At 42.4% G+C, this 19317-nt stretch overlaps 2 protein-coding genes and 1 pseudogene across 2 annotated transcripts; 2 read left to right on the top strand and 1 right to left on the bottom strand.

The window, feature by feature from the left end:
- The first annotated feature begins 82 nt into the window (after positions 1 to 82).
- On the top strand, positions 83 to 692 carry LOC119851058 (histone H4). The gene has a single exon (XM_038390262.2). It carries the CDS (start codon positions 120 to 122, stop codon positions 429 to 431), a length of 312 nt encoding a protein of 103 aa, XP_038246190.1. The 5' UTR covers positions 83 to 119; the 3' UTR covers positions 432 to 692.
- Positions 693 to 4919: 4227 nt separating this feature from the next.
- LOC119850957 lies at positions 4920 to 6440 on the bottom strand (annotated as a pseudogene).
- Positions 6441 to 18851: 12411 nt separating this feature from the next.
- Positions 18852 to 19317, top strand: LOC119851093 (histone H4). The gene has a single exon (XM_038390336.2). It carries the CDS (start codon positions 18897 to 18899, stop codon positions 19206 to 19208), a length of 312 nt encoding a protein of 103 aa, XP_038246264.1. The 5' UTR covers positions 18852 to 18896; the 3' UTR covers positions 19209 to 19317.

The following is a 19317-nucleotide window of genomic DNA, read 5'->3' as shown; positions in this document are numbered from 1 at the left end:
ACAATAAACTAGGCCACGCCCCTTTTCAGTACCAGTTTACAGTCAGGTCGGGCAACCAACTATATAAACAGAGGGCAGGGTCTTAAGCGCACAGAACGCGTTTAACAACTGGTAGTAGAATGTCTGGTCGGGGCAAAGGTGGTAAAGGACTTGGAAAGGGAGGTGCTAAGCGCCATCGGAAGGTTCTTCGTGATAACATTCAAGGTATTACTAAACCGGCTATTCGTCGTTTGGCTCGTCGTGGTGGTGTCAAGCGTATTTCTGGGTTGATCTATGAAGAGACACGTGGCGTGCTCAAAGTTTTTCTCGAGAACGTGATCCGTGATGCTGTCACTTACACCGAGCATGCAAAGCGGAAGACAGTAACAGCTATGGACGTGGTTTACGCTTTAAAACGCCAGGGTCGCACTCTGTACGGATTCGGGGGCTAAGCCTTTCGTTTGACTCATTTAAAACCAAACAGCAAGAAATACAAAGGCTCTTTTAAGAGCCACCCATATTTTCACAATGAGAGTTGTGTTGCTAAATAGTTCGTTGAAAGTACGTCTTATGTTTCACGTAGATAAATTCTTTGCGTTGTCTTAGTATTCTTGGTTGATAAAACGTGGAGTGAAAATGAAATAGAAAACCAGGTAAGTTCTTTCATTGTGGCGTTGGTGTCTAAGCACTTGTATTAAAAGGCCATTTAGCCAGACAATCTTTTTTTTTTCTAGCCCTAAGTCTGATAGCTAGCTTTCTCGCTAACAAGCAGAACAGTGGTTTCCGGTAGAGGAAAACAATGAAAAATGATGAAAAAGGTGGGTTTTTTGTTTGTTTTTTTTTTTTTTTTTTTTTTTTTACAATCTATTGAAAATCTTCACTCTGTTTTCAGTTTAATTTAAAATCTTAGTCATGGTACTCTTAATATTTTCTTTCTCCTATCTATTACTTAGAGACTTCTGAATCTATGTTAGTGAGTTCAATTGGATAAAAGTACTTCTTACACAAAGCTATGTCACTGGCTCAAAACAAGTCTCATTCAGATCAAAATGTCCTATCCACTTAGCCTGAAACAATATATAATCTTCATCAAATCCTTAGATTTATCTTCAGCTTGATCTAAAATAGGTATCTGGCATGAGCAGCGGCAAACTGTTACATTAAGTCACTGGTCATTTCCATTGTCCTGTTCCTTTGGTGATGAGAACGTAAACTAGTATAATCTTATAGATTTGAAAGTCACACTACAATATCTTGCATCATAGTTTTGGAGGCCAAAAGTGAAGAGTGCAGGCCTGACGTTTCAGCTCACAACTATGTTCATGGTTGCCACCAACTTTCTTTTGGCATTCTCATGGTAGGAGACCGTATTCCCCAGCTAGGCTTTTCGTATAAACTGACAGGTTTCAGAGTAGCAGCTGTGTTAGTCTGTATTCGCAAAAAGAAAAGGAGTACTTGTGGCACCTTAGAGACTAACAAATTTATTAGAGCATAAGCTTATTGAGCTACAGCTCACTTCATCGGATGCATTGCTCTAAAAGTTCCTTAAACATTTTAATCCAGACCCTAAATTATTTTACATTTTAAGAAGAAAACTACATTTGTTTGCTGGTGCTGGAGTCTATATTTGAAACAAAAAAAACTCCTATTAATCCGCCTACTATAAATATTACATATAAAAGCAGCTACGGTTGTGTTCACCAGCTCCTTTTACACACTTTGGAAAACCTGAAACTTAAAATACACAAAAACTTATTTTGGCTCGTTTGTTATTGCATTATTTAATTCTTAATTTGAAACGTGTTCAGATACGTTTTAATGGATTACATCTTTTTACTGAGTTGGTGGCTCAAAATACTTTCTGGAGTAAGAAAGCATTTAGTTGGAGGTGGCCTTGGTAGCATCAGACACAGCCTCTTTAGCCAGTTTCCCCGGCTACAGCAGAAGCCAGGATCTCCCCGAGAAAGATAATCGTAACTGAGGGCTTTGCTGCGCTAGCTACAAATTAGTATTGTCGAGATACCCTTAATACTCATAACAGTGGCTAATATTCTTTTGAGACTGAGAGTTACAGAAATCAATTTGGAAGTTGCATTTTCCAAATTAGGTAACTGGGATTAGTGCGGGAGACAAGCATTGTCTCTTTATACACTCCACGGTTAGAAGAGTGAGCGGGAAAAGGCACAATTTTGCAGTGTAAGGGATGAAAGATGTCTGTTGCCGTGGCACAGCGGCTTCAGTCTCCAAGTGACAAAAGCCAGGACAGTCAGAAAAGCAAAGCTGTTGGCGAGTTATAGGCAAAACCCCCTTTTGCATCGCGGAGGGGGCTAAACTCTTTCGCAAATTTGAAAAGCCCGCGCTGTGCAACAATTGGTGGGTGATAAACACTTCTGTACGTTTGAAAACGTCGCGCTGTGCAAGGATTGCCCAATCCCAACCTGTCCTATTTTACCAGTTAACGGAGCTACGTAAACTCCCCTGCAGTCTGTCGCGGGGAATGGTTTTGAATAAGCATTCTGCACCAAACTATTCCCCAGGATTTCCTGTTTGATTTACAAACAGATTGGCCATCTGTTTGGAGACCCTTATTCTCCTAGATCTGACCACAAATAACCTGCAAGAGAGTTGTGTGTGGGACATGAGAGGTGTAGAGATAAATACTGACTGTTCCTGGTAAAAATCATGCAGTGGAAAATGGATGACTATGAATTAAATCTAAACCAACACACAGTTTAAAAGCTGAAAGCGATCTACACTGACCACAATTTAATCCAGTGTTCATGGGAGGGGAAAATGCCACTGCTCTTGTTTGAACACAGTTCCTGTTTGAAAAATAAAGCCCCACTGATATGTATAAAAGCTTTGCCATTGATGTTTATAGGATAAGGATTTCATTGTTTTCTGTCACCCTGTTTCCTATTGGATCTTAAAATATAAATAAACCCTTACTTTGACCTTGCAGGTGGCTCTTAAAAGAGTTTTTGGATTGGTTTTGGACTGACTTTAGCTTGATATATCTTCTTGGTCTCAAGGGAGTGTCTTGCCTACCTTCAGCCATGCTTTTGCCCAATAAAACAGAGAGCCACAAGGCCAAGAACAAGTAAAATAACCAACGATTAAACTAAAATCAGGTTGGCTCAAAACAGTGGATTAAATTGGTGACAGTGTAGATTGCGTTCAGCTTTTAAATAGTGTGTGTGTGTTTAGATTTCATGCCTTACAGACCTCCTCATTATGTATGAAGAGTTGTAGATAGGGGGGATGATGATCCTACTTTTCTTGCTGCCCCAAGCAGTACTGTCTGCCAAGCAGCTCAAGAATTTCAGTAATCAGATATTCCAGAACCATGGCCATATGCACCAGAACTCTAGTCCAGCCCCCATCTGCTCAGAATAATTGACCTTCCACAGCAGACAGTGCACACACATGGGAGGACTCTTTAAAGACGGTTATCTCTGTGCTATTCACACCAAGAGGGTTACCCTTATGCCAAGGATGCTGAGGCTGGAGCATCTCGAGTGAGAAGGCTTAAAAGCTACACCACCAAATTTTCATACTTAATAACTAGGCTGGAGGACAACACAAAAACTCTCCTAAGAGTCATTACATTCACACTGGACAAAGCTATAACACAGTGGTTCTCAAACTTTTGTGCTGGCGACCCCTTTCATATAGCAAGCCTCTGAGTGAGACCCCCTCTTATAAATTAAAAACATCTTTTATATATATTTAACACCATTATAAATACTGGAGGCAAAGAGGGGTTTGGGGTGGAGGCTGACAGCTCCTGACCCCCATGTAATAACCTCACCACCCCTTGAGGGGTCCTGACCCCCAGTTTGAGAATCCTTAAACGACATCTGCCCTTCTAATATCAAGAATATTGTGTACTTGATTTATATAAAATTGTCCTGGCAAAATATAAAACCAATAAAATGCTCTTAATATCTTAAAATCACCTTTGATGTGGGAGAACCTAGACAGCCTTTTAGATGTCTCGATTTAATCACTAATACTACTTAAAGTAGCAGTCATCACGGTGTGCACGCTTTTATTTATAAGCATAGTTCATAAACCAAATAAGGGGGAAGAACACCTTTAATCAATCTTCCCGTGAGAAGCTTGCTGCGGGAACGTTAAATACCGGTGGTTAAGCATGCAATCAACATAGTTTCGCTAGCTCATATAACGTAAATTATGCGTATCAAAATGTCTTTTAGGCAGGGTGCTTTGAAATTTGATGAGTGTCTTGCACTAAATGGAACGTTTAAAATGAGTTATGTTCCTGCGTTACAGACGGAGTGTCCTAAAAGTAACCCTCTCTTTTTAGTTGAACCACAAAAACGAGAGACTAATAGCTCCTGCCCCACTATTAATGCAAATTAGCGGACTGCTTGGTTAACTATTGGCTGTAAGGCGTAGAAACTTTCACATCCTACCTCACCATTGGTTAAAGGTAGATCCTCATCCCCAAGGGATGTTGTCAGATCTGTGACCATTTTAGCCTATCACAACCCGTTTTATTGTAAACAGAGAAGAGATATAAAAGCAATGTGTGAAAACGTTATTCTCCCCGCCCCCCCCCACACACACTTTTTTTTGAGTGAGGCGCATTTAATAGTTTTTGCGTCATAATGTCGGGCCAAGGAAAGCAGGGAGGTAAAGTACGGGCTAAAGTCTCTCTCTTGGGCTGCAGTTTCCAGGTGGCCGTGTATACCGTCTGCTTCAGAAAGGTCGTTATGCGGGGCGGGTAGGTGCCAGTGCCCCGGTCTATATGGCTGCGGTGCTGGAGTATCTGACCGCTGAGATTCTCCTGTTGGCTGGGAATGCGGCTCGGGACAAGAAAGCCAGACTCATTCCCCGCTGTTGGCAGCCCGCCATCTGTAATGACGAGCAGTTTAACAAGCAAGAGCTTAAATGATCTGACTTTCTGAGAGGAGTGAAACAACTACAAAAGAAATTTTATTTATTCCCGGTTTATCTCTGGAAACAGTAATTCAGAAGTATCACAAGAGTGGGGAATGGATTAGAATCTATATGAAAAGTGTATTATAGCAAAAGGGTCATAACAACGCCCGGCGTTCCCCTACCCACTGCTTGGATGCCGATTTAAAAGACCGTAGAGTTCAAAATAGCCCACAAATCTGACTGGAAAACAAATAGATTTCCTGGGGGGGGGGGAATAATTTGTAGCCATTAATCTTCTCAAAGAGTTCATATAGCTTCTAATCCATCCTCCCCCCCCCATGATACTTCTAAATTACTGTTAAATAAAATAAAAATGCGGGTTTTTCAAACTAACTACGGCGCTAATCCCTATTCTCGCTCCTTCCAGGTCAGAAAAGGGACTTTTGTCTATAGATCACTAAAATTTTAGCATTTTAGACTGTTTTACTCCGAGAGCGCAGGACTAAAACTGATATGGAGCAGGTAAGATAAGAAAGATACTAAGAAATAGCTTTCCCAGAGCCGTGTATCTGTCCTCTTCTGTTGCCAGCTGAGAAGGGAATTACTGCCCTTCAAGAGAGACACGGTTAGGTTATTAAGTAAGTGATCCCGACATTTCAGCTCCTTTTGGAAAGGAATGGGTGGCTCTTAAAAGAGCCGTTGGGTTTGTTTGGCTGAGACGATTCCTTTCCTCTTTAAACAGTTTCACTTCTTGGGCACCGCCTTCGCTACTTTTTTACTCGGCTTGACAAACTTGGCCTTCACCGCCTTGGCTTTACTCGGGCTCTTAGGTTCTTTCGTGGTCTTAGCGGCTGTAAGCTTTTGGGGGCTCTTGGCCATTCTCGGCTGCGGCACCTGCTGGTTTCTTGGCTTTTTTCGGGCTCTTTTTCACGGCCGCAGCCTTTTTGGGTTTCTTGGAGGTGCTGGCGGGTTTCTTGGCAACTGGTTTCTTAGGTTTCTTAGGCCTTTTTCTTCGGTTTCTTTTCCTTGGTCATATCAGACTTTTTGCTGAGCTTGAAGGAGCCGAATGCGCCGCTGCCTTTGGTCTGCACCAAGGTGCCCTTGCTCACCAGGCTCTTTAGTCCCAGCTTGATGCGGCTGTTGCTTTTTTCCACATCGTACCCTCCGGCGGTCAGAGCCTTCTTAAGAGCAGCTAAGGAGAGCCCTTTGCGCTCCTTGGAAGCGGACACCGCCTTGGTGATCAGCTGGTCACGCTGGGACCCGAGGGTTTGTGAGTTTTGGTGCCTCCTTCTGCCTTCTTCGTTTTTTTGGCGAGTTTTTCTCCCCAGGAGCAGTGACATGGGGAGAGGCAATAGGTGCCGTTTCTAACATACTGGCAGAGTATCTGACAGTCTGGGACAGAAAGAAACTGTTGCAGATCAGCTGCCTGGTATTTTTAGAGAAGAACTGAAGTCTTATTGGTGAGTTAAAGAGCCCGCCCAATTTCATTGCAAAAGGCCTCGCAGTTCAATTTGTGTTTCTTTGTAATTAAAAAGTTCATTTTTTACATAATATCTGCTACCAAATCGCTCAGTTTCTTAGCTGGGTAAAGGGAAAACAAGGTATTTTTAGTTTTCAGTTGTAGAATATATAGATGAGTTAAAGAAGAGCCCATAAACTCTGGAACCTGAAGCTAGAGAGACCTGAGGAGAGGGTAACTTGTTTATAGTTACAAATGAAAATGGTACAGTTGTCAATAGAATTACATTCACAATGAAATATTATTCTTTAGGGCGTTTTCTCCAAGTCAGAGTATAAAACTAAGTATATGAATGGATTTCCTCAGTGTAAATTAATTTTGAAGAGAAGGAAGTAACACAAACTTGTCCCTGAGTTTTGAAAACAGAATAAGAATTGGCTCCTTTAACAATGTCTTTTACCTCCTAAAATCATTTAATTCCGCTGAAATAGTGCCACAAACAAAATCATTACCTTAACAAAACAACAATTAAGGTACAATGTTGTAGTATAAACATAAATTATAGGGATACCATTATCTAGAGATGAAAATTCAGTTAATAAAATTATTTTCTTCTATTTAATTTAATGTTATATAAAGGTGGCTTCTTTAAAGTGTATAATTAATGATAACACTTTATTTAGTTGTCTGAATTGCAGGAGACTGTTGTATATGTTCTGTAGCACTAATGTAATATAACTCATTTTGATGCCTTTTTAACAGCTAAAGGGAACTTTAAATCTCTCTCTCTGTGTATCTTCTCAGAGCCAATCACTTCAGAAAAGGATTGAATTATCTGTAACCTACTTTGCACTCACAACAAAGGAATTTAAACTTTATGTTCTCTTTGTATTCCACAATAACAGTTCTCACTTCTTGTAATGATCTTGGTTTAAGCTGGTGAAAACTAGCCCACAAATCATCACCTAAAGAAGCAGAAAGAAGCTGATTCTGTGACAGAAGATAATATAATGTGAAAGATAAAATTAAGGCATCATATACTATTTGATTAGACTGTAACAACTAATAAGCAGGTGTCTACTTAAATATCCAGGGAAGATTCTGGTAACAATGTCAGAGGTTTTTTTTGTTTGTTTGTTTCTTTTGTGTTTTGTTTTCCACCCTACACACATTACGATGTGAGCAAGGCTTAAAAACATTTGTTAGAAATAACAATAGCTACATCCTAATGAATCCCCAAGTTTATTTTAGTATGTCCCTTAAAATGACTCTCTTTCTCAAATACTGTGTATGATGCAGTATATGACACATACACCCAGGCACTGGGACAAGGGAAGAGATGAGAACATTCATGGTGATTAATTGAGAACTTCATACATCAGAGCTCGTTTCAGTTTTCATTCATTCTCATCAGGTGTTCTTTCACCTGTGACTGTTGTACAGGCTCCCATGTTCCCTACTGGAGTGCAGAGCCCCATCCCTATGCAGTAGACCCAGGGGGATGGAGTAGCCAGGAGGTGGCAAGACCAGGTAGCTGAGTGATGAAGGGTTGTGCACAGGCATGCAACAGGATTTGGGTAGCCTATTGTTCTGGGCCACGGTGCTTGAAGCACCACAGGTCCAGCAGGAGTACTCTAAGAAAAACGAGGCTTACACACAGCTGTGAGTTATTGGCTTTATTGAAGGTTAGTGACCAATCTGCAACGGGGACTCCAAGCATTGCAGTCACGGAGGCGGGGAACCCAGCACACCGGAGCTTTGCCTGGGATGGAGTCCGACGGAGGGGCAGACAGTCAGCATTAATAAGCATTACACAAAAACAGCTCATGAATATAAAGTTAGGTGCCTCCTAAAGGGGGGCTATCTACTACCTGGCAAAGGGCCATGCAAAGCAGCTGTGTCCTTCAAAAACTCTCTCTATCCAACAGTAAGGAAGCAGCTATCTATGTCCCACAGTAGCCTCTCGGCTTGAGAAAGTGGAAGTTCCCTGGCTAGGCTGTAACAAAGTCTTCTGCAGTCCTTTACACCTATATAAAGCAAATGCAGATTCATTCAGTCAAGGGATTCCTGAGATATAACATATCCAAATGAGTTGTTTGCACATTTCAAAATTCTATAAAATCCAAATGTATAGATAAATTGTCTTAGAAATTGGCATGATGCAACAATGCCTCAGGTAAAAATTGTGTGGCAAAGTTGGGGTTATTTGATCAGTGAGTGATAATATACCCCCCAATGTTCAAAATCCACATGCATAGTAATGTTATCTTGAATATAGGTGTATATCAAAAGAGGAGTAGAGGTACACTCTGTTATACAAATGTTGAGGGTCATTGAGTCAAAAAGTTCCCTTCTACTAAGAAGGTGATTTTAATATTCAAATTCCTCTAAAATCCAGAGACTTGAAAATAAGAAAAGGAGTACTTGTGGCACCTTAGAGACTAACAAATTTATTAGAGCATAAGCTTTCGTGAGCTACAGCTCACTTCATCGAATGCATCCGATGAAGTGAGCTGTAGCTCACGAAAGCTTATGCTCTAATAAATTTGTTAGTCTCTAAGGTGCCACAAGTACTCCTTTTCTTTTTGCGAATACAGACTAACACGGCTGCTACTCTGAAACTTGAAAATAAGAGTGATGCATCAGGGTCCATGTCAGGTTTGTTTCATAATTGTGGGATCATTTGTGCAAGGTGTTCTTTTATTCTATTCCTCCAATATGGACCTGATTTCAATATTCCTATTGTTCTAATATCCATGTACATAGGACATTTGTCTTAAAAACTGGTATTCCACAAAAACTGTGGGGGGATAATTTTATTTTGAGGGGTGGATGAAAACAAGCCTGGAGATGAACTGAGCAGTTCACCCTTCTCGGAGGTGTTGTATCAGAATGCATTTATCTCCATGGATTGTTCACAGTTCTTTTCCCCTTCCAAGCCTCCAAAGAGGAATAAAGAATCTGGGGTTTACCTTGCCTTCAGCTGCTTGATCTGTTCCTAATAACCCTTCAGTTACCAGATTCCCTTTTCACCTTGGCCTCTGCACTTTTACTGGGGAGAGGCAAGATGCAGGAGGAGCCCAGAGCTGGTGCAGGGGGAGGCTAAAGTATACCCACAAAGATCCTTCATGCCCGCTCATAGTTGTCTCTATGAAGTGAGCTGTAGCTCACGAAAGCTTATGCTCAAATAAATTTGTTAGTCTTTAAGGTGCCACAAGTACTCCTTTTCTTTCTATCATTTCCCCCTCTCTGCCAACACTTCCTCAAAAAATCAAGGAAAACTCACTACCCAAAATCTTGGTTAATGCAGAGTTTATGTTGACTGGCAGTGCCTCTTATCTCTAAATGTCAAATGCACATAAACTTGAACATCTGTATTTTGGATTGAGATTCACTTACTCAGCAGATGAGTCTAACAAATCTTTATTTAGGCAAAACACTTAGCAAGTGGTGATAAGTTATTTAGATCAGTTACACCTCCAGCACAGGCCAATACAGCTTTAACCGCCCTTTGTTAAACAAACTTACTTATAACTTACTTATTTACAGCTTTTTGTTACCCTTTCTTACACATATTTTCATGTTAACTCTCCTCTGTCAGTACAGGTTTAGTGTTCAAGCTGGTCTTCTGCATCTTTTTAGTTACTTTGTCATTTCTTTTTCTCACAAACATGATTACTCTGCAATTTGTTACACATGCACAGTTCTATTTATGCTTACACTCTTAAATGTTATCAGAACAGACTCTTAAAATTCACTGCAGGATTCTGTCAGGCCTAAATATATCTTCACCATCAACACTTCCCATCATGAAGCCATAGAATCCTTTCTAAAGCTTGATCAAACCCTGTATTTCATAAACATTTATTCTCTTTCTCCACTACCTAACCATGTTCCTAAACTTCCAAATCAATGCAATTAACACCACTACTAAGATGGCTTGCACAATTACAAAACCTGTTGATATCATGCATATCCATGGATGTTCCCCAATATTGTACACTAACTTCCACCATGAGACATTCCACAGTATATCTATGTTGCTTTGAATATTTTGACTCTCCTGTCTTCAGGTCAACAAATGTTTTGGACATCTACTCAGAAGACTGGAAAAGGGCAAATATAGTGCCCATCTATAAAAAGGGAAATAAGGACAACCCAGGGAATTACAGACCAGTCAGCTTAACTTCTGTACCTGGAAAGATAATGTAGCAAATAATAAAGCAATCAATTTGCAAACACCTAAAAGATAATAAGGTGATAAATAACAGTCAGCATGGATTTGTCAAGAACAAATCGTGTCAAACCAACCTGATAGCTTTCTTTGACAGGGTAGCAAGCCTTGTGGATGGGAGGAAGCAGTAGATCTTGACTTTAGTAAAGCTTTTGATATTGTCTCACATGACCTTCTCATAAACAAAACTAGGGAAATACAAGCTAGATGTAGCTACTATAAGGTGGGTGCATAACTGGTTGGAAAATCGTTCCCGGAGAGTAGTTATCAGTGGTTCACAGTCATGCTGGAAGGGCATAATGAGTGGGGTCCCGCAAAGATAGATTCTGGGTCCAGTTCTCTTCAATATCTTTATCAATGATTTAGATAATGGCATACAGAGTACACTTAATAAAGTTTGAGGATGATACCAAGCTGGGAGGGGTTGTAAGTGCTTTGGAAGATAGGATTAAAATTCAAAATGATCTGGACAAACTGAAGAAATGGTCTGAAGTAGATAGGATGAAATTCAATAAGGACAAATGCAAAGTACTCCACTTAGGAAGGAACAATCAGCTGCACACATACAAATTGGGAAATGACTGCCTAGGAAGGAGTACTGGGGAAAGGGATCTGGGGGTCATAGTGTATCGCAAGCTAAATATGAGTCAACAGTGTAACGCTGTTGCAAAAAAAAAAAAAAAAAAAAGCAAACATCATTCTGCGATGTATTAGCAGGAATATTGTAAGCAAGACACGAGAAGTAATTCTTCCACTCTATTCAGCTCTGATTAGGCCTCAACTAGAGTATTGTGTCCAGTTCTGGGTGTCACATTTCAGAAAAGATGTGACAAATTGGAAATGTCCGACTCAAGAGATTGCACAATATGTGTCTTCTCCAACCTTTGCAATCTTGACTTGACCTTGTCCCCATTGCCTCAGCTGTACTGTGTGATTTTTTTCTTCATCAAAGGAGAACCCACAAACTGGCAATGCAGTTCATCACAATGACATAACCAGGTACCCTAGCTCTTTGAACACCATGAGATATTTGGGGATTTCCAGACTCCCCACCTGTCCTTACTAGTATCCAAGGAGGAGTAACATATACCTTAAAGATGTAACTTGCCATGGTAGGTTCCAACTTATCTATAGGCTGGACACTATCTACTCTTAATTCATCACTTAGACCTGTGGCCACTGGTACTGCTAGTACCCAAGGAATTATCCATATTTCATCAAACGTGCACCTTTTCTCAGCATAATGGATTCCTGAATAGCATCCCTGCTCAAATCTACTCTTTTTATTTTTGTCTATTGTTCTAGCAGCTTATTTGTTATGAACCCACGTATTTCCCCATGCTCAATTTCCTTTCCTCCAATTTGAAGCTCCTGTATTAAGAAACACAAACACGTACTTTGCCTTTGACACATTATGATGGTTCATGATTTTTTCCAGTTTATTGAGTGCGGCTTCCACTTCTCTAAACACCTGTCCTGTTATCCTAGCATCCTGAACACCCTTTAAATTCTCCCCTATATCCTCATTCTATTGTTTATATAATTTTAACAGGTTTTACAGTTGAACTCTCATGCTCTAATTTTCCTCCCACAATATTGTGATTCCATGCTGATGTTCCAAATGCCCCGACTCTTAGTACAGTTTCCATATCTTTTTTTTATTTACCTTCCCTTGACTCTTTCCCTTCTCAAGCCACCAGATTTCCTTGAATTCAATCCCATCCATTGGCTGTCTGAATTTTTGCCCCACTTCTTATATCATTTCCATTTAGAAGTGCAAATATTTCACATGACAGAGCTGCTGTGGTAATGTAAAATTGGATACATTCAATACTACAGGTATCACTTGTTACTGTGTGTTATTACTCATAATCTGATGTTCACAATTTATCACTAGTCCATTATCAGGTCATGCTTCCATTTCTGGACATGGTTCATTACCTTCCTTCAATTCTAGAGTAGTAGACATTGTTACTCCAGTATGTTCAGGAGTGGGAGTGGTACTCTGCAAGTCCTTAATCACATTCAGAAAAAAGGTCAAAGTCTCAGTCACTTTCCTGGCATGGTAGGGGATTCATGGGCGGTAGTTCAATAATTTACTAATATAATTGTAATATTTCCCAACAGTGTTAACTGCATGGTTAGGTTAGCCATTACCATCCCATTTAAACACACCATCCCCACTAGGTCCCCCATTCCAAGTCCCTGCTCCTGAGAGCTGTTAGGATCTTCCACCTTGGCTGCAGTCCAGTCTGTACCAGAACATTGTAGGCTTTCTTGCATGACTACCTGGGAACCGTAAGGCTAGGGTGGTATTCTCCCCCTCATGTACTGTCACCTCATCGTTTCTCTGCTGTATCCTGAATTCCATGGATCCCAACATAGTTCATATTATTCCTCCCATGTTAATCAACATCTGAAAAAGAAAACAATTATTCTTGCTTCCCTCTTTTTACATCAGTAGATTCCCTTCTGTCCCTTCCTCTGTATAGGTTCAGCTGCACTGCATGGAACCATCAACTCACCACCCATTTTTCATCCTTTACCTGAACCAGGTATACTGATGGACTAGCCTTATCCATTACATAGCACGGATCCTCCAAAATGGATTTGGGAAAGGGCTTTTTATCTGAGACATACTATACAAGCACCTAATCTCCTACTTCATGCTCCATGCCAGAGATTTGGTCATCTCAAGTTTTCATTGGGCCTTCCCTAAATTAAGAAGCTCACATTTCTAAATGCAATTTTAATTTTATATATCGTCTTTGAATACATTTTCCCACAAGTGAGATAACTTTGGGGTGGTGGCTCTGTTAACTGCTGTAGTTTAGAAATATTCTGTGTTGATACCGCTTTGATTTCCTTATTCTTTTCTAAGTTTCAGCCAGCTTCAATATAGGTACCACTGCTGCTACACTTAAACTGTTCTTTTTCTGACAGCAATATTAGTGGCTATGTTTTTTTTTTTTCCTATTGATCTTAGTAGATATTCCTTCTCTCAACACGCCTTTTATGTAAAAAAAAAAAGTCATCAACATTCCCTTTAACACTTACATTTTTTAATAATTTAATACTGCACTCTTCCCGACTGCCTAACTTCTTCTTTCTGTAGTGTTCTTAATCTGTACAAAACTCCTTTTAACGTCACATCCCCTTCCTTAAATCACTCAGCTTCCGTTTTTCATTGTGTAATAGGACATTTCCTAAGGCTTCACTAGCTTCTAAATTCTGGGATTGTAAACTTTTCACCTTTTTCTCCAGAGTGGCATAATTTTTTAGCCAATGAATTTGGAAGCTTTAAGATTATCTCTGTGTCTTTTATATTCACTTTTCAGCTTCACACATTTGAAGCTGTGTCTGCAAAGCTGTACTCCAGATACAGCCTTTTAAGGACAGCTGTGTTTTGTTGTCCAAGATTGTCAATAGCCATACAGATCAAGTCCACTGCTTCTTTATGGTAAAGATACGGTTACAGGGGAGGGAGCTCCTGTTCCTTAATCTAGATACACACATCCATACTCTCCTCCCCCGCGCTGAAAATTCCAAACATAAAGTAAAAACTTCAGGAACTAGTATGCACAGTTCCAGAACGTCAATGTGTGTCACATGCTCCCTGCAATTTAAAGAATGGCTCCCTTAACTGTATACACAGTGTGTGAACTACTGATATCAATATGTTCTCATTGACTTGTGAGAAAAGGTTAGCCAAATCCACCATTTTAGGCCTTAGCTAAAATCCAATATGCTCCCAAACACTAAAATCAGGAAATACTATTAAGGCAATATCTAAAACTGCACCTTAACACCCCTCCTCACCCCCCAATCTTAATTCTGCCTCTTCTGAGTAATGGGCTGAGTCCCAAAGAAAAATCTTATCTTTAGTTTCTTTTAACTAAGCCTTGTACGCTGTGTCATGTACCACCAGGCTGCTGGAATGACCCAGAGCAATAGAATCATAGAAAAGTAGGGCTGAGAGGTGATCAAGTTGAGCTAACCCTGCACTGTGGCAGAACCAAATAAACCTAGACCATCCTTGACAGCTGTTTGTTTATCCAGTTCTTAAAATCCTCCAATGATGGGGATTCTGCAATCTCCCTTAGAAGCCTATTCTGAATCTTAACTACCCTTATAGTTAGAAAGTTTTTCCTAATTTCTAATTGAAATCATCCTGGCTTCAGATTAAGCCCATTACTTCTTGTCCTACCTTTAGTGCACATGGAGCACAATTGATCTTCATTCCTACTTTTTTTCAACCTTTCTTCATAGGTCAGTGTAGCGGGGTGAGCACCCGCTCCAGCCCTGAAGGGGTTGGAAAAGCCCTGCAGAGGGCTGGGGCTGTGGAAGGGAGCAATTCATTATCTTTGAAAACTCGTGGCGAACGGGGGAAGTCCCGGATGACTGGAAAAAGGCTAATGTAGTGCCCATCTTTAAAAAAGGGAAGAAGGAGGATCCTGGGAACTACAGGCCGGTCAGCCTCACCTCAGTCCCTGGAAAAATCATGGAGCAGGTCCTCAAAGAATCAATCCTGAAGCACTTAGAGGAGAGGAAAGTGATCAGGAACAGTCAGCATGGATTCACCAAGGGAAGGTCATGCCTGACTAATCTAATCGCCTTTTATGATGAGATTACTGGTTCTGTGGATGAAGGGAAAGCAGTGGATGTATTGTTTCTTGACTTTAGCAAAGCTTTTGACACGGTCTCCCACAGCATTCTTGTCAGCAAGTTAAGGAAGTATGGGCTGGATGAATGCACTATAAGGTGGGTAGAAAGCTGGCTAGATTGTCGGGCTCAACGGGTAGTGATCAATGGCTCCATGTCTAGTTGGCAGCCGGTGTCAAGTGGAGTGCCCCAGGGGTCGGTCCTGGGGCCCGTTTTGTTCAATATCTTCATAAATGATCTGGAGGATGGTGTGGATTGCACTCTCAGCAAATTTGCGGATGATACTAAACTGGGAGGAGTGGTAGATACGCTGGAGGGGAGGGATAGGATACAGAAGGACCTAGACAAATTGGAAGATTGGGCCAAAAGAAATCTAATGAGGTTCAATAAGGATAAGTGCAGGGTCCTGCACTTAGGATGGAAGAATCCAATGCACCGCTACAGACTAGGGACCGAATGGCTCGGCAGCAGTTCTGCGGAAAAGGACCTAGGGGTGACAGTGGACGAGAAGCTGGATATGAGTCAGCAGTGTGCCTTTGTTGCCAAGAAGGCCAATGGCATTTTGGGATGTATAAGTAGGGGCATAGCGAGCAGATCGAGGGACGTGATCGTTCCCCTCTATTCGACACTGGTGAGGCCTCATCTGGAGTACTGTGTCCAGTTTTGGGCCCCACACTACAAGAAGGATGTGGATAAATTGGAAAGAGTACAGCGAAGGGCAACAAAAATGATTAGGGGTCTAGAGCACATGACTTATGAGGAGAGGCTGAGGGAGCTGGGATTGTTTAGTCTGCAGAAGAGAAGAATGAGGGGGGATTTGATAGCTGCTTTCAACTACCTGAAAGGGGGTTTCAAAGAGGATGGCTCTAGACTGTTCTCAATGGTAGCAGATGACAGAACGAGGAGTAATGGTCTCAAGTTGCAATGGGGGAGGTTTAGATTGGATATTAGGAAAAACTTTTTCACTAAGAGGGTGGTGAAACACTGGAATGCGTTACCTAGGGAGGTGGTAGAATCTCCTTCCTTAGAGGTTTTTAAGGTCAGGCTTGACAAAGCCCTGGCTAGGATGATTTAACTGGGACTTGGTCCTGCTTTGAGCAGGGGGTTGGACTAGATGACCTTCTGGGGTCCCTTCCAACCCTGATATTCTATGATTCTATGATTCTATGAAAACCCCTGCTGATTGGGGGAAGTGGAGGCAGCTGGGGGCCACGCCCCAATCAGGGCCCAAGGGGCTTTATAAAGGCTGTGAGCCAAAAGCCCTAAAAGACTTTCCCTCTGTCTGTAGAGGGAGAAGGGTCTGGTTGTAAGGTGCTAAGCAGGATGCCTACTTTGGTACAGGGCTGGGGAAAGGTCAAGGAGGCCTGGGAGCTCCAGCCTAGGAAAGCCCTAGGCTGACAGCCTGGTAAGTTCTATTAGATATGGGGGTTGTAGTGGGCAGCTACGGGTAGGCAGAGGCAGCAGGCCCAAATCCCAACCTTATGGGTGATGAGTAGCTCATACTGCAGTCTGCCCCAGGGTGTGGGGGCTAGCTGGTGACTGGCAGGAGCCTATGACTGAGGCAAGGTAGGGGTAGTGGGTGAGGGGTTCCCTGGAAGGGGGAGACCCAGAACTGTGGGGGTAGTGCCAGGGGGCAGCACCCAAGATGGGCACTGGAGTCCTGGGAGACAACATGGGAGCCAGCAGCAAGGTGAGACACCAGCCTGAAGAGGGCACTCTGGAGGCTGGAATGCTAATTCCCAAGGACAATCAGTAGGAGGCACTGCTGGTGAGTCTGCACCCAGTTAGTCAGCTTTCTAAACCTTTTATTATTTTTGTTACTCTCCTCTGGTCTCTCCTATTTATCCATGTCTTTCATAAAGTGTGTTGCCTAAAACTGAATGTAGTATTCCAGTTGAGGCCTTGACTGTGCTCAGTAAAGTGGGACAATTGTCTCCTGTGTCTTGCATGCAACATACCTGTTAATACATCCCAGAATGTTGCCTTTTTCATAACTGCATCACATTGTTGACTCTCATTCAATTTGTATTCCACTCTAACTCCCAGATCATCTCTATCAGTACTACCACCTAGACCAGAAGTGAGCAAACTATGCCCCGCAGGCCACATCTGGCCTGTGGGACCATCCTGCCTGGCCCTTGAGCTCCTGGCCAGGGTTGCTAGCCTATGGCCCCTCCTCCACTGTACCCCTTCCCCTGAAGCCATGCTGCAGCGCGGACCTTGCTTTGGGTGGAGGAGCTGTGCGCTCCTGCCCAGCAGAGCGGCAGCATGTCTAGCACTGGCTGGGTGGTATGGCTGCTAGACACGCTGCTCGACATGCTGCTCTGAGTGCATGGTAAGGGGGCCAGCGCCGGGGGGTTGGAAAAGGGGCGGGGAGTCCTGGGGGCGGTCAGGGGACAGGGAGTGGCTGGATGGGGCGGAGGTTCTTCAGGGGGTGTGACTGTCAGGGTATGGGGAATAAGGGGAGCTGTTAAGGGGTGTGGATAGGGGTTGGGGGACTAGGAGCAGGGGGGTTGGATGGGGACTGGGGTCCTGGGAGGAGAGGTGGTTAGGGGACAAGGAGAAGGTGGGTTGGATGGGAGGGGGCCAGACTGTCTGGGAAGGCACAGCCTTCCCTATCCAGCCCTCCATACAGTTTTGCAACCCCAATGTGGCCCTGGTGCCAGAAAGTTTGCCCACCCCTGACCTAGACAGCTAATCCCCATTTTGTAGTTGTATGCTTGATTTTTCCTTCCTAAGGGTAGTACTTTGCACATATCGATATTGCATTTAGTCTTGCTGATTTCAGATCAATTGTCCAATAGTGCATCAGAAAGGAGAGAGAGAGGGTACCTGGGCCTGTGTGAATTCCAGTGCAGATGGCAGGTGTTAGAGGTCACTGAGAATATAGAAAAGCATTAGAAAGAGGTGACGCTCGCATACTCACCAATTTTCTATACATAACTAATGGAATGTCAGATACTGGAAGTGGTAATAAATGCCATTTTAGCACATCCTTCGGATGAAATTAAGGCGTATTTATCACATTAGCCCTCTTTATGCATGCTTTGGAAAATGGCAGTGAATGTGGGGTAGGAGAAAGATGGATCAGGAAATCTGATCGGCCACATTTTGCTGCAGACTGCAACTTTTGAAAAATCTAAGGAGCATTTTCAAAAGAAATAGGCCATGGTGTGAAACACTTTTTCTGGAAGATCCTCCAAAAGTGAAAATACACCAATGACAAATAAAAGTCACATTTTGAATGTGGCTGTTATTTTAAGGAGTTTCAAGGGACCTGTATTGCTGGAAAAGCTGGGATTCCAATAATTAGGTAGGATTTAGTAATGTACACAAGTAAAAAATTTCAGGAAATACTACAGAACAAAATGTATATATTTGTAATCAAAAGATTTCCGAATTTTAAAAGAAGCAGTCGGTAGCCGAGGGCGGGGGAGGGGAATGCTCTCCCGCTCTTTTCTTCTAAATTAGCATTGTACAGAGGTCAGTGGGGGAAGGAAAGGGGAGACCACTAGAATGGAACCGCCTCTTTGCAGTTTCCAATTCGGTCTGCCTCAATTGTATATAGCGAGACGAGCCCACATGCGCTAACATAGTTCACAGATAGGTTGTTTTATAGCTTGTTTGTTGTTGTGGGGTAGTACTCGGCTAGTTATGTCTGGACGTGGTAAAGGTGGTAAGGGACTTGGAAAGGGGGGCGCTAAACGCCATCGGAAGGTTCTTCGTGATAATATCCAAGGTATTACAAAGCCGGCTATTCGTCGTTTGGCGCGCCGTGGGGGAGTAAAACGTATTTCGGGACTGATTTATGAAGAGACGCGTGGCGTGTTGAAGGTGTTTCTAGAGAACGTGATTCGCGATGCTGTTACTTACACTGAACATGCCAAGCGTAAGACGGTCACAGCCATGGATGTGGTTTATGCTCTGAAACGCCAGGGGCGCACTCTGTACGGATTTGGTGGTTAAGAGTCTTTCTCCCCCCCCCCCCCCCGCTTAATTAACAACGGCTCTTTTCAGAGCCACCCATCCTTTCACAGTAAGAGCTGGATCAGTCTAATCAGCACGGGAAGGAAGA

This window comes from Dermochelys coriacea, chromosome 1, assembly GCF_009764565.3.
Source record: "Dermochelys coriacea isolate rDerCor1 chromosome 1, rDerCor1.pri.v4, whole genome shotgun sequence".
Lineage (NCBI taxonomy): Eukaryota > Metazoa > Chordata > Testudines > Dermochelyidae > Dermochelys > Dermochelys coriacea.
This window is presented reverse-complemented; position numbering and strand designations above follow the sequence as displayed.